At 39.5% G+C, this 15,080-nt stretch overlaps 2 protein-coding genes across 6 annotated transcripts in view; both read right to left on the bottom strand.

The window, feature by feature from the left end:
• LOC113413664 (inverted formin-2-like) overlaps nt 1-8,767 on the bottom strand; it is a 38,115-nt gene extending 29,348 nt beyond the window's left edge. For 2 of the 3 annotated variants that reach the window (XM_087952246.1, XM_087952247.1), the window contains exons 1-2: nt 8,431-8,767; nt 965-1,110 (exon numbers count right to left, since the gene is read on the bottom strand). In XM_087952246.1, the coding sequence (XP_087808372.1) occupies nt 965-1,110; nt 8,431-8,767 (483 nt within the window). Of the gene's footprint in view, nt 1-964; nt 1,111-2,535; nt 3,573-5,603; nt 5,746-8,430 lie in introns of those variants that run through there. The other variant, XM_087952248.1, reaches the window with a different exon arrangement.
• Nucleotides 8,768-9,008: 241 nt separating this feature from the next.
• LOC113413663 (inverted formin 2) overlaps nt 9,009-15,080 on the bottom strand; it is a 47,362-nt gene continuing 41,290 nt past the window's right edge. For 2 of the 3 annotated variants that reach the window (XM_026670106.2, XM_087952249.1), the window contains exons 5-8: nt 14,610-14,643; nt 13,508-13,649; nt 11,514-11,655; nt 9,009-9,478 (exon numbers count right to left, since the gene is read on the bottom strand). In XM_026670106.2, the coding sequence (XP_026525891.2) occupies nt 9,009-9,478; nt 11,514-11,655; nt 13,508-13,649; nt 14,610-14,643 (788 nt within the window). Of the gene's footprint in view, nt 9,479-11,513; nt 11,656-13,507; nt 13,650-14,605; nt 14,644-15,080 lie in introns of those variants that run through there. The other variant, XM_087952250.1, reaches the window with a different exon arrangement.

Here is a 15,080-nt window from a genome sequence, read left to right as displayed (position 1 = left end):
TTATCAAAGGAGGCAATAAGGTTTGTTTGGCATGATCAGGGTTTTTTTTTTTAACAAACCCATGCTGGCTTCCAGTAATTGCCTTGTTCATTTTTAGATGCTCACAAATCTGCTAATTGATTATCTTTTCCAGAATTTTCTTAAGTGTTGATATCAAGCTGATTGGTCTGTAGTTTCCTGGATCCACCTTTTTATCCTTTTGGAAGACTGAAACCAAATCAAATCTTTTCCAGTCCTCTGGCAGTTTCCCCATGCTCCAGGGGCACTGGAAATTTTTATTCAGTGGTTCTGAGATCACATCTGCCAACTCCTTTAGTACCCAAAGATGTAAACCACTTGGTCCTGGAGATTTGAACTCATCCAGGTAAGTGTTTTTTTAAAAATCAATTCCTTGTTTATTTTGACCCGCATTTCCTGTTCTGTTTCCCACAGTGCTGCTTTTGATAGGTTGGATTTCCCTCCCCTTTTGCATAAAGACAGATGCAAAGAAGGAATTAAGCAGTTCTGCTTTCTCCTTGCAGCCCATCACCTTCACTCTGAATTCTGTTAAGAATCCTGTTTTTGAAATATTAGTAATGAATTTATTCCATTTGCCCTAAATAATGATCTAATTAAAATTGCTATATTGGAGCAATTTAGAGTGGCCACATCATTTTACAGGCTTGCATGTTCACAAATAAAAATAATAAAATAATAAAAATTGTACACTGTATAAACTTTATTCAATAATAGTGACCTGTTCCATACTCACATAATATCTGAAGTATTCCTGGCAAATCATTTTTAAAGCATGTGCAACCCTCAAACTAACATGAAAAAAAAACATGTTCCTTCTAATCTCAAAAAACCTCCTTGCTTAGTTGGGTAACAGGATGTTGTTCTGTAGCAAGCTCAACACCTGATATATGGAAACTCTGGGATCATCCAAATGAATATTGTTAGTTCAAGTAGATTATCAACGTACCTCTTTTGGTTCTGTCTTCACTGGTGCAACTTCCTTTGATTTGGGCTTGGTTTGTGGAAAGCAAAACAACTGTTCTATTTTAGAGTAATCCGGCTCAATATATTCTTCACTCGTGCTTGTTACTGATGCCCACATGGAGTGACTCTCTGAAAGACACAAGGCAGGATGGTGAATTGCATCTCATAGCTTCACAGTTCACATCTATGCCTTTGAAAGGACAGGACCAATTCAGTATTTGTAATGTGGGACAAATAAATTGTCCTGAGTTTCTGAAGGAATGGCAGGATATACATATACAGGTAGTTCCTTGAACTAATGACCATAACTGAGCCCAAAATTTATGTTTCTAAGCAAATTCACTTGTTAAGTGAATTTTGTCCCATTTTACAAGTTTTCTTATTACAGTTGTAAAGTTAGTAACATGGTTATTGAGTGAATCTGGCTTCCCCATTGAGTTAGCTTGTCAGAGGGCCACAAAAGGTGATCACCTGACCCTGGGACATTGCAATTGTCAGAAATATGAGTCAGTTGCCAAGCATCTGAATTTTGATCATGTGACCAAGGAGATTGCTGCAACAGTCATAAGTGTGAAAAACGGTTATGTCACCTTTTTTCCAGTGCCGCTGTAACATCAGTCACTAAACAAACTATTGTAAGTCAAGGACTACCTGGACACAGACACAGACACACACATGTAGGAGGAAAATGCACAGGAAAATGTGTACAGAAACATATCCTATAATTAAGATTGTTAATTATTTAGTTGACATAGATTTTCGATAGAAAAGTGGAAGAACACTTTCTTAAGAACAAGGAAGAACACCTTACTCTTAACCTTTCCCCATCTGCTGCCTTTAACTCCAATATTCTTAGTTTATAGGATGATTACTAGGGTTACAATAATAAAAAATTCAGTGCAGTGATTGGCTCGGCCCTCCATGGTTTCCAGCTGAGCCTTATGTCCATCCCCCACACCACTTTGGGAATGGCAGGAACTGAAATGTAATTTCCCTGAATGTCTGAGCAACACTGAGATTATGTGATCAGTGAGAAAATCCATTCCTTGCTAACACACGGTGTACTCTTGATAATATACTGAACAATAACGCCTTTCCAAAACCGGAAAAATTCTTCCCTGCTTTTTTACTTGCACATGACACCTATCGGGGTAATTATTTTTTTTTACAATGGCAGTGCTTCAGCTTAAAGAGAACCATTCATTAAAACACTGATAAGTTTATAAGTTTGGACTGTACTGATACATTTTCTCTCTTTCGAAAATAATGTTAAATATGTCAGTTACACTACACACTAAAATATTCGAATTCTGCTTTCATCTCATGCAAAAAAGCGTGCATGAGAGGGAACATGAATGTAAAAGCTTGGCTTACATTATTGGGTACCACTAAGAAAAAGATCCCTTTCCTGCTTCCATCACTTCAGATGCAGCATCTAGCACTCAACTGTGAAGGGAAGAAAATCTGCTGGAACAAACCAAGATCTTTTCTTTTAAGCCTCACTGGAAGGGTCTGACTAAGGATATAGCACTTAAAGACTTCAGAAGTTCTTACCTCTCACCACATTGGTGGGGAGCTTCTGCCAATTCAGCTTCTTCATCCTCAGCGTTGGCATCTTCCTTCTTTTAGGGGTGGTGTGGCATAGCTAAGCGTTGGCCCACGCGGGGACAATTTCCTCCGTGTTGACTCCCAGAGGTGGAGGAGGTGGGATGCCTGGCAGTGGGGAGGGGGGTGGTAACCCTGCCATCCCAGGCAGTGGGGGAGGAGGAGGTGGCATGCCTGGGAGTGGTGGGGGTGGAGGTGGCACTCCTGCAGCACCAGGAAGAGCGGGAGGGGGAGGGATGCCTACCATGCCAGGCAGCGGGGAGGGGAGGGATGCCTGCCATGCCAGGCAGCGGGGAGGGGAGGGATCCCTACCACACCTGGCAGTGGGGGAGGTGGTGGTGGCATGGCTGAATTTAGGGAATGGGCCCCTGTCATACTGGGCAGTGGGGAGGAGGTGGGATCCCTGTTATACTGGGCAGCAGGGGAGGTGATGGTGGCATGGCTGACTTTAGACGTGAGGGAACGGGCCCCTATCATAGTGGGAAGAAGGGGAGGGGAGGGGAGGGAAAGGGATCCCTGTCATACTGGGCAGCGGGGAGGGGGAAGAATGCTGGTCATCCCAGGCAGAGGAGGAGGGGGTGGGATTGTTGCTACATCATGCAACGTGGGAACTGATGCTGGCATTTGCATCCCAGGTAGAGGAGATGGCTGTTGTGGCAACATGTCTGATGTTCCTGGGAGGGGAGGGGAAGGAGGCGGTACAGGAGCGGCTGAAGACAGATTCCATTCTGGTGAAGCTGAACTGACCGAAAAGCAGGAGGATGCAACATTAGATGCATCGGGTGGCTCTACATTAAGCGGAATGTTGGAAGAGCAAGTTCTTGGAGAAGAGCTCTGGGTGATGTTTGGGCATTGCCCCAAATCTTCATTGGTCTGAGTGCTTTCGTTCACCTTAGCTGCTCTTCTGGATCCTAAATCTCTTTTCTTGCGGTGTTTCTTGACAGACAACAATCTGTCCATTACTTCTTCCACACTATTATCTTGTACTGCAAAACATTAAAACAGAACAGAGCAAAACAAACTAAATCCTACTCTTTTTTTCATACAAATGCCATAATGAACATTTTTAAGATGATATCTTTAGCAAATGAACAATGTTTTCAAGCAGATTTAAACAGATGAAAATCAGGAAAAAATGATTTAAATCATTCGTATGAGCATATTAGTTTGGTTCACACTTCATTGTGTGCTAGACATAAAGAGGGTGGACAAGACTCTTAGTCTTCTTTCTCAAACTAGGCAACCATAGAACCAAGCACATCTCCTTTAAGAGAGAACGTCAGTTGGAGAGCTATGCATAAAAAAAATAGGCACTCCATCTCCACTTATGGAGCTCTCACTCCATGAGCACATGTGCTCATGCTTGAACTGTATTGATGTCTGAACTTTTTATCTTCTGTCTGATGTTTATATCCCTTTCTGTTTTTTCTCAACTTCATACTAGAACGTAACATTGATCAGGTAACCCTGTAACTATAATAACTGAAGACAAGTATATTACATATTATGTATTTTATATTGTTATATTTTGATTAAGAGTAAAATTGTGATATTTAAACTTAAATATTTATTTGGATTTCTTGAAAAAGCTTTTTATTAGGAGAATTGACAGCAGGAAAAGCTTTCATAGACTTTTCCTTTAAATTATTTGTAAAACACTGGAAGATGCAGTGTTTTCTCTGCTGCTCATGATGATCCAATAATTGGAAAGCTACTCTGAAGGAGCCAATCCTAAGTAAAACTGAGCCGAGAAGGCCTAATTGGAAATACCAAAGAGTTAAAAGCAGAGATGGACTGAAGCCAATGAAAATCAACTTTAGCTTCTCTGCATTTTTCCAGACAGACTTCAAAATCCTGGAGCTAACTGGTCAGCACAGTCTTCCACCATCTGCATCTGTATATGTTCTTATTTTTGTATATTCTTATTTCTCATGCTTACTATGCAATTTTACAAGGTTATTTACTAAATTACTTGTAACTATATGTAAACATGTTCCTTGCTTGTGTTTTGTCATTTGACCACATCAATGTATTTATAAAGAAGAGGTATTTACTACTGCCTGAAGAGAAGCTTACATTAATGACTGAGTAGAGGGAAGGGTGATTGTGAGTCCATATAGGGATTTATGAACTAGACAAACACAAGCTCTGAAACTTAAACTTTACAGTGATAATTTAGATTAATAAGTGAAATAGGCTCTGTATTCAAGCATTTATTGCAATGATCACATAGTTGTATACTCTGGGTGCAGTAATAACCTGAAAGCATAGGAGATCTAAAGATCTGTCTTTTCGGCAGCAAATTACCTTTTGAATAAGGATTATTGACAGTGGGGCCATAGTATGAGGTGAAGGAAGCCTATTAATAAAGGCCTCATGTCTTGCATGGGTTCATTCGCCATGAACTGAAAATCTTCCAGACCTAATTTAAAGCAAAGTCACTGTGGCAAGATCATCTTCTCTAAGATGATGACTAGAGGATATACCAGCCAAACTTGGGCAGTACCACTTGTGAACACAATTGTAACCTGACCTAAAAATATCCTAAGCTGCAAACCAAATCCACTTTCCAGAACAGCTAATGGAGCCTCTATTTTGTATGGATTGAACCTCAATTTATTGGCTCACTATACACAATCCAGCATCATTCCCAGTGATAACTCCCTTAATAAAGAGTACTTTGTTCTGGATGAAGAATTATCTGGCAGCAGACTCCCTTTAGAAGAAAACAGGAAACAGGAAATTGGGTGGAAAATGTTTACTCATATTCTTTCTGAGCAACACAATCTCTTATCTACAATTTTCTATTGCCACTTGTCCTGGAGTGCCGAAGTACTGTTTCCTTTATTCTGTTGATCTAGGAAGATGATGTAAAGGGAGCAGATGTCTGTAACAAACCTGGTGGGTCACAATCCCAGAGCCAGATTTCTTAAACCAAACACGAAATATGTATTTTGGCTTGCTTTGTTTTTTGGGAACATGTATTCTATCACGGTTCATAGTGTGTTAAAACTTACTGTCATTAGCAAGCAAGATGGCTCTGCTTACTAAAATTTCTAAGGATTCCCAGAGCAATAAACTGGAGCGATGAGAAGGTTCAAGATGCAAGAGGCTTTGGAGAATGGACAGCAATTGAACGGAGACTGGGGAGCTGCTGACCTGAAACAGAAAATGAAACTTTGAAGTTATTGTCTCTTCATATATTATAGTAGAGATGTCATTGTAGTGATGCTTCTTAATATTACAATCTGTGCTACCAAAAATGCAGAGTTGCAAGAGCGCTCTGTGACCTCATGCTGGTCACAGGACCAGCATTTCTTTGGACACCGATGAAAAAGGCCCATCTTTTTTTCTCTTTGAACAGGACTGGGGCTGCGACCCGTGGCTTGACTGGCTCAATGAACCCTCTTGCTAGGTTTTTGTCTATATATGTTGCACATTTCCCAGGGTGTCATGGTGTACAGTTTGGGCTTTGGTAGTTTTGCCCCAGGGATGATTTCTATGGCACAGTCTGTCTCACGATGGGGAGGTAGGACGTCACACTCAGTTTCACTGAATATCTCCGCGAGGTCTGGCCTCTGGGGTTTTGTCGCTAGAAGTTTTTCCAGTACCTGGTGGACTAGGGGTATGTGATCGTCCAAGTAGACAAGGACCCCCTTATAGAGGTGCTCATGTAGCACTTCATTTATTAACTGCATGAACACCCCGGGGCCCCATGTAGTCCGAAGGCATGGCTTTGAATTGGAAGCTTCCAAGGGGGCTTGAAACAGAGATAAGCACCTCCCTAAAGTTGGCAACAACTAGTGGAGTAAAATCTGTAGGAACTCCTTTACCTTTACACTATTTATCTCTATCACTTATATTTCATTCAGTTATATATCTATATCTATCTATATCTGTCTATCATGCTTTTTAATGACATATATTTTATATTATTTATAAACTGTTTTTCTGTTGTATTTACATGATAGATAGATAGATAGATAGATAGATAGATAGATAGATAGATAGATAGATAGATAGATAGATAAATGAGTGTGTGTATGTTATGTTCCTTTCTTTTTCTATTATTATTTTAAAATAATAATAAATGGATGCAATAGCTAATCAAGTTTCCCAATTGTGGGAAGAATCTCAGAATGTAAAGTCAGTGAGTATGTATGCAAATGCAGTGCATATGCTTGTACTAGAACAATAACAATTACAAACAGCATATAAAACTCACTCGGGAAAAATGCCATTTTACTTCTACAAACCAGTGAAATGATGTGCTGCCACTGTGAAAGAGTGTTATGCAGCACGTTTAAGCAGCAGGTTTGCATGGAGAATTCAATAGATTATATTAAATACAAGGCCAATCTTTATAGAATAAAATAGAACAGAATAGAATAACAGAGTTGGAAGGGACCTTGAAGGTCTTCTAGTCCAACCCCTTGCTTAGGCAGGAAACCCTATACTATTTCAGACAAATAGTTATCCAATCTCTTCTTAAAAACTTCTAGTGTTGGAGCATTTACAACTTCTGGAGGCAAGTTGTTCCAGCGATTAATTGTTCTAACTGTCAACTGACATCTTAATAGACTTGCCCCAGATTTTAGATGATTATTTCTCAAAAGAAAATCACCAAAGTTGGGTGATGAGAGGGGTTTAAAGTCCTGTAACTAAATCATCATCATCAGCAGGATCCCAGCTACTCACATCTGGTGGGTTTGCTATAATGTCCAAACCTTCTTTACGTAGAAGTAAACTACATTTCATTGACCATGAAACATAGTTTGTTCCATCCAGCCTGGATATCATGGACAGTTGTGACAAATTTACTTGTGCCATTACTCTTCAGATATTTTGACTATTTTAAACTAATTAAAACAGTTTGTTTTTTACAGTAATGTGCAACTCACACCAACTCTCTCTGCTATATCCTGGTTAGTTAGACTATGCTGCTGGGCCCATAACCAATGTTAGGGTTTGGGGATTAACCCTAGCAGAGTATTGCAGCAGTAGTCAAGCCAGGCAGCCAAACGAGAGTGGAAGGGCCCCAGAGTATACACACACTGAACACAAACACTGTTTGTAGTTTAAATAGTTTTTAATCCATTTAGAGTTTAAAGCATTGTCATTCAGTCCATTAAGTCATTCACAGTATTTCCATCCAGTAAGACTCACTAGTATAGTCCAAGTTAAGAGTCCTTGCAATATCTTTATCAGCCGATAAAGATATCTTCTCCTCCTCCGGTGCCTCTCTCCAGAGGAACAAACGCTGGATATTCAGCAAGAAGTTCAAACAGTAGAACAGTAGAATTACGCAGTAAATCAGCAAACAGTAGCAAACAAGAACAGTTCAGTCACAGGCACTCACAGTCAGTAATCACAGTTAGTCACAGTAAGACACAGTTAGTCGCAGTAAGCTTTCCAGCTTCTAATGCTTCCTTATATTGTAACTTCTAACCGCACCCTTAATCGGCTAATTGCCTGCAGCATTGTGCTTAAAGTGATAAGCACTTAAACCATGATATCTAAGTTTTATATATTTATTCACCCAAACCATATTTGGTATCAATGTTATACCTAACAACACTACACACTAAAATATTTGAATTCTGCTTTCATCTCATGCAAAAAAGCGTGCATGAGAGGGAACATGAATGTAAAAGCTTGGCTTACATTATTGGGTACCACTAAGAAAAAGATCCCTTTCCTGCTTCCATCACTTCAGATGCAGCATCTAGCACTCAACTGTGAAGGGAAGAAAATCTGCTGGAACAAACCAAGATCTTTTCTTTTAAGCCTCACTGGAAGGGTCTGACTAAGGATATAGCACTTAAAGACTTCAGAAGTTCTTACCTCTCACCACATTGGTGGGGAGCTTCTGCCAATTCAGCTTCTTCATCCTCAGCGTTGGCATCTTCCTTCTTTTAGGGGGTGGTGTGGCATAGCTAAAAGCGTTGGCCCACGCGGGGACAATTTCCTCCGTGTTGACTCCCAGAGGTGGAGGAGGTGGGATGCCTGGCAGTGGGGGAGGGGGTGGTAACCCTGCCATCCCAGGCAGTGGGGGAGGAGGAGGTGGCATGCCTGGGAGTGGTGGGGGTGGAGGTGGCACTCCTGCAGCACCAGGAAGAGTGGGAGGGGGAGGGATGCCTACCATGCCAGGCAGCGGGGGAGGGGGAGGGATGCCTGCCATGTCAGGCAGCGGGGAGGGGGAGGGATCCCTACCACACCTGGCAGTGGGGGAGGTGGTGGTGGCATGGCTGAATTTAGGGAATGGGCCCCTGTCATACTGGGCAGTGGGGGAGGAGGTGGGATCCCTGTTATACTGGGCAGCAGGGGAGGTGATGGTGGCATGGCTGACATTAGACGTAGGGAACGGGCCCCTATCATAGTGGGAAGAAGGGGAGGGGGAGGGGGAGGGAAAGGGATCCCTGTCATACTGGGCAGCGGGGAGGGGGAAGAATGCTGGTCATCCCAGGCAGAGGAGGAGGGGGTGGGATTGTTACTACATCATGCAACGTGGGAACTGATGCTGGCATTTGCATCCCAGGTAGAGGAGATGGCTGTTGTGGCAACATGTCTGATGTTCCTGGGAGGGGAGGGGAAGGAGGCGGTACAGGAGCGGCTGAAGACAGATTCCATTCTGGTGAAGCTGAACTGACCGAAAAGCAGGAGGATGCAATATTAGATGCATCGGGTGGCTCTACATTAAGCGGAATGTTGGAAGAGCAAGTTCTTGGAGAAGAGCTCTGGGTGATGTTTGGGCATTGCCCCAAATCTTCATTGGTCTGAGTGCTTTCGTTCACCTTCTTAGCTGCTCTTCTGGATCCTAAATCTCTTTTCTTGCGGTGTTTCTTGACAGACAACAACCTGTCCATTACTTCTTCCACACTATTATCTTGTACTGCAAAACATTAAAACAGAACAGAGCAAAACAAACTAAATCCTACTCTTTTTTTTTCATACAAATGCCATAATGAACATTTTTAAGATGATATCTTTAGCAAATGAACAATGTTTTCAAGCAGATTTAAACAGATGAAAATCAGGAAAAAATGATTTAAATCATTCGTATGAGCATATTAGTTTGGTTCACACTTCATTGTGTGCTAGACATAAAGAGGGTGGACAAGACTCTTAGTCTTCTTTCTCAAACTAGGCAACCATAGAACCAAGCACATCTCCTTTAAGAGAGAACGTCAGTTGGAGAGCTATGCATAAAAAAAATAGGCACTCCATTTCCACTTATGGAGCGCTCACTCCATGAGCACATGTGCTCATGCTTGAACTGTATTGATGTCTGAACTTTTTATCTTCTGTCTGATGTTTATATCCCTTTCTGTTTTTTCTCAACTTCATACTAGAACGTAACATTGATCAGGTAACCCTGTAACTATAATAACTGAAGACAAGTATATTACATATTATGTATTTTATATTATTATATTTTGATTAAGAGTAAAATTGTGATATTTAAACTTAAATATTTATTTGGATTTCTTGAAAAAGCTTTTTATTAGGAGAATTGACAGCAGGAAAAGCTTTCATAGACTTTTCCTTTAAATTATTTGTAAAACACTGGAAGATGCAGTGTTTTCTCTGCTGCTCATGATGATCCAATAATTGGAAAGCTACTCTGAAGGAGCCAATCCTAAGTAAAACTGAGCCGAGAAGGCCTAATTGGAAATGCCAAAGAGTTAAAAGCAGAGATGGACTGAAGCCAATGAAAATCAACTTTAGCTTCTCTGCATTTTTCCAGACAGACTTCAAAATCCTGGAGCTAACTGGTCAGCACAGTCTTCCACCATCTGCATCTGTATATGTTCTTATTTTTTGTATATTCTTATTTCTCATGCTTACTATGCAATTTTACAAGGTTATTTACTAAATTACTTGTAACTATATGTAAACATGTTCCTTGCTTGTGTTTTGTCATTTGACCACATCAATGTATTTATAAAGAAGAGGTATTTACTACTGCCTGAAGAGAAGCTTACATTAATGACTGAGTAGAGGGAAGGGTGATTGTGAGTCCATATAGGGATTTATGAACTAGACAAACACAAGCTCTGAAACTTAAACTTTACAGTGATAATTTAGATTAATAAGTGAAATAGGCTCTGTATTCAAGCATTTATTGCAATGATCACATAGTTGTATACTCTGGGTGCAGTAATAACCTGAAAGCATAGGAGATCTAAAGATCTGTCTTTTTCGGCAGCAAATTACCTTTTGAATAAGGATTATTGACAGTGGGGCCATAGTATGAGGTGAAGGAAGCCTATTAATAAAGGCCTCATGTCTTGCATGGGTTCATTCGCCATGAACTGAAAATCTTCCAGACCTAATTTAAAGCAAAGTCACTGTGGCAAGATCATCTTCTCTAAGATGATGACTAGAGGATATACCAGCCAAACTTGGGCAGTACCACTTGTGAACACAATTGTAACCTGACCTAAAAATATCCTAAGCTGCAAACCAAATCCACTTTCCAGAACAGCTAATGGAGCCTCTATTTTGTATGGATTGAACCTCAATTTATTGGCTCACTATACACAATCCAGCATCATTCCCAGTGATAACTCCCTTAATAAAGAGTACTTTGTTCTGGATGAAGAATTATCTGGCAGCAGACTCCCTTTAGAAGAAAACAGGAAACAGGAAATTGGGTGGAAAATGTTTACTCATATTCTTTCTGAGCAACACAATCTCTTATCTACAATTTTCTATTGCCACTTGTCCTGGAGTGCCGAAGTACTGTTTCCTTTATTCTGTTGATCTAGGAAGATGATGTAAAGGGAGCAGATGTCTGTAACAAACCTGGTGGGTCACAATCCCAGAGCCAGATTTCTTAAACCAAACACGAAATATGTATTTTGGCTTGCTTTGTTTTTTGGGAACATGCATTGCATCACGGTTCATAGTGTGTTAAAACTTACTATCATTAGCAAGCAAGATGGCTCTGCTTACTAAAATTTCTAAAGATTCCCAGAGCAATAGACTGGAGCGATGAGAAGGTTCAAGATGCAAGAGGCTTTGGAGAATGGACAGCAATTGAACGGAGACTGGGGAGCTGCTGACCTGAAACAGAAAATGAAACTTTGAAGTTATTGTCTCTTCATATATTACAGTAGAGATGTCATTGTAGTGATGCTTCTTAATATTACAATCTGTGCTACCAAAAATGCAGAGTTGCAAGAGCGCTCTGTGACCTCATGCTGGTCACAGGAACAGCATTTCTTTGGACACCGATGAAAAAGGCCCATCTTTTTTCTCTTTGAACAGGACTGGGGCTGCGACCCGTGGCTTGACTGGCTCAATGAACCCTCTTGCTAGGTTTTTGTCTATATATTTGCACATTTCCCAGGGTGTCATGGCGTACAGTTTGGGCTTTGGTAGTTTTGCCCCAGGGATGATTTCTATGGCACAGTCTGTCTCACGATGGGGAGGTAGGACGTCACACTCAGTTTCACTGAATATCTCCGCGAGGTCTGGCCTCTGGGGTTTTGTCGCTAGAAGTTTTTCCAGTACCTGGTGGACTAGGGGTATGTGATCGTCCAAGTAGACAAGGACCCCCTTATAGAGGTGCTCATGTAGCACTTCATTTATTAACTGCATGAACACCCCCGGGGGCCCCATGTAGTCCGAAAGGCATGGCTTTGAATTGGAAGCTTCCAAGGGGGCTTGAAACAGAGATAAGCACCTCCCCTAAAGTTGGCAACAACTAGTGCAGTAAAATCTGTAGGAACTCCTTTACCTTTACACTATTTATCTCTATCACTTATATCTCATTCAGTTATATATCTATATCTATCTATATCTGTCTATCATGCTTTTTAATGACATATATTTTATATTATTTATAAACTGTTTTTCTGTTGTATTTACATTCTAGATAGATAGATAGATAGATAGATAGATAGATAGATAGATAGATAGATAGATAGATAAATAGATAGATAGATAGATAGATAGATAGATAGATAAATGAGTGTGTGTATGTTATGTTCCTTTCTTTTTCTATTATTATTTTAAAATAATAATAAATGGATGCAATAGCTAATCAAGTTTCCCAATTGTGGAAAGAATCTCAGAATGTAAAGTCAGTGAGTATGTATGCAAATGCAGTGCATATGCTTGTACTAGAACAATAACAATTACAAACAGCATATAAAACTCACTTGGGAAAAATGCCATTTTACTTCTACAAACCAGTGAAATGATGTGCTGCCACTGTGAAAGAGTGTTATGCAGCACGTTTAAGCAGCAGGTTTGCATGGAGAATTCAATAGATTATATTAAATACAAGGCCAATCTTTATAGAATAAAATAGAACAGAATAGAATAACAGAGTTGGAAGGGACCTTGAAGGTCTTCTAGTCCAACCCCTTGCTTAGGCAGGAAACCCTATACTATTTCAGACAAATAGTTATCCAATCTCTTCTTAAAAACTTCTAGTGTTGGAGCATTTACAACTTCTGGAGGCAAGTTGTTCCAGCGATTAATTGTTCTAACTGTCAACTGACATCTTAATAGACTTGCCCCAGATTTTAGATGATTATTTCTCAAAAGAAAATCACCAAAGTTGGGTGATGAGGGGGGTGGGATAAGAGCGGTTTAAAAAATTCAGGATGACTCATTCTCTTTCCTCCTGAGCTCAAGACACTCCTGTCATACTAATTGGCCCTGAGTTATTCAGTTAATTTTTGTAGCTGAAAGTAGATTTGGAACTGGCTATCCCTAGAGCAAGTATAAGAAGATAATTGTAAGCCATACTGTGCCTATAACTGGTTGTGTGACTGATTTAAATTTTATTTTCTACCTTTTGATATGTAATATTTATATAGTTTTAAATCAGTATTTTGGAATGCTGAATTCTATGGAATAACAAGGAGATACAGAAACAAAGAATTAAAAAGAAAATATTACTCACTTTATTGAACAGAGATGAGAAGACATCTTGGTGACTGTTCATGTCAATGCCATCACATATTCTCAGTAACTCTTCATCATCTTCAGTCTTAGCCTCCTCAAATGTCTCACACTGGATAAGCAGGTCCTCATCTTCTATGTCTCTACACAAAGCCCACAACAATAAATATTAGCAATTCATTAATCAAAATAACTTTTTTTAAAATTTTAAAATCACGTCAGTTAATAACCCTACAGCAGAAACTAATATTACCAGCTTGCATCTTGTATCTATCTGATTGATAAAAAAAAATCTCTAAGTTGATGAAATCGCAGGTGAAAGAAATATAAAATGTAAAAAATACACCCTAAAACCAAACTTACACACAAGAAATACTGAATGAGGATGGCTTGCTTGTTATCATACTTATAGACATATGTAAGGATGTATGTACGCATGTATCTATGAATATGTATATGTATGTATTTTCACATTTCACATTTCTCCCTCAAAGAAGAACTTTTTTTGCAGGTAACACACAGTTTTACAAGTAACACACATAGACACACCAAACAGATGTGGCAATCATCACAATGTAATCTAGATCAGATAGCCCGGGCTGCCTAAGCTTCAGTGGGAATAGAGATGACCCCTGCAAAATAGCTTCAGGTAGTTTCTGGAGAGATTGCTAAGACATGTCAAATTTTGAGCATAATGAATGCTTAGCTTTACAGATCCCCAGTTGATAGAAAATAGTTTGAAAAAAAATTATCTAGACTTTTTTCAGCTAATGAAGGGTAAAGGAAGGTGATAAAAATAAATGAAACAGCAATTATTATTTAATCTGATGGATAGAAATCTTTCTGAACAAAAACAGATAATCAATGAAACCTTATTTTCTAAAGGAAATACTATTGTGGTCAACTATATCTAAGCTCATGTCTGTTTCCTTCTACAGGAAGGAACTAGAAACTAGAGATACAACAGTAGACTCAAAGAATTATTCTGATAAGGAAATGTATCTCCCTTAATCACGTGATGCATACAGTAAAAATTGTGAAACAATTATCCTTATTTCAAACATAATATAGTTACATATTCCAAAACATAACGTATCACTCACCGCAATTTGCTTAAAATATCCAAGAACTGAAGACCTGGAAATAGAGAAGAGGAAAAAAAAACTCATCAATATATGGTCTAATAAAAACAAACTACTTTAGCATCAATAACACTAAAAAATATGCCATACAGAAAATGGCTACAGATACTCCTAGACTTATGACCTCAATTGAGCCCAAAGTGAGACATTTGTGAATTTTGCCCCATTTTATGACCTTTCTAGCCACAGTTGTTAAGTGAATCACTGCAGTTGTTGTTAGTAACACAATTGTTGAGTGAATCTGGTTTCCACATTGACTTTGCTTATAAGAAGATTACAAAGGGGGATCACATGACCCCTGAGATACTGCAACCGTCATAAATATGAGTCAGCTGCCCAGCACCCAAATTTTGATTATGTGACCATGGGGATGCTGCAATGGTCGTAAGTGTGATAAATGGTCATAAGTCACTTTTTTCAGTGCTGTTGTTA

The sequence above is a fragment of the Notechis scutatus genome, chromosome 1 (assembly GCF_049901735.1).
Source record: "Notechis scutatus isolate UNSWTSFEM ecotype Mainland chromosome 1, rNotScu1.2, whole genome shotgun sequence".
Classification (NCBI taxonomy): domain Eukaryota; kingdom Metazoa; phylum Chordata; class Lepidosauria; order Squamata; family Elapidae; genus Notechis; species Notechis scutatus.
This window is presented reverse-complemented; position numbering and strand designations above follow the sequence as displayed.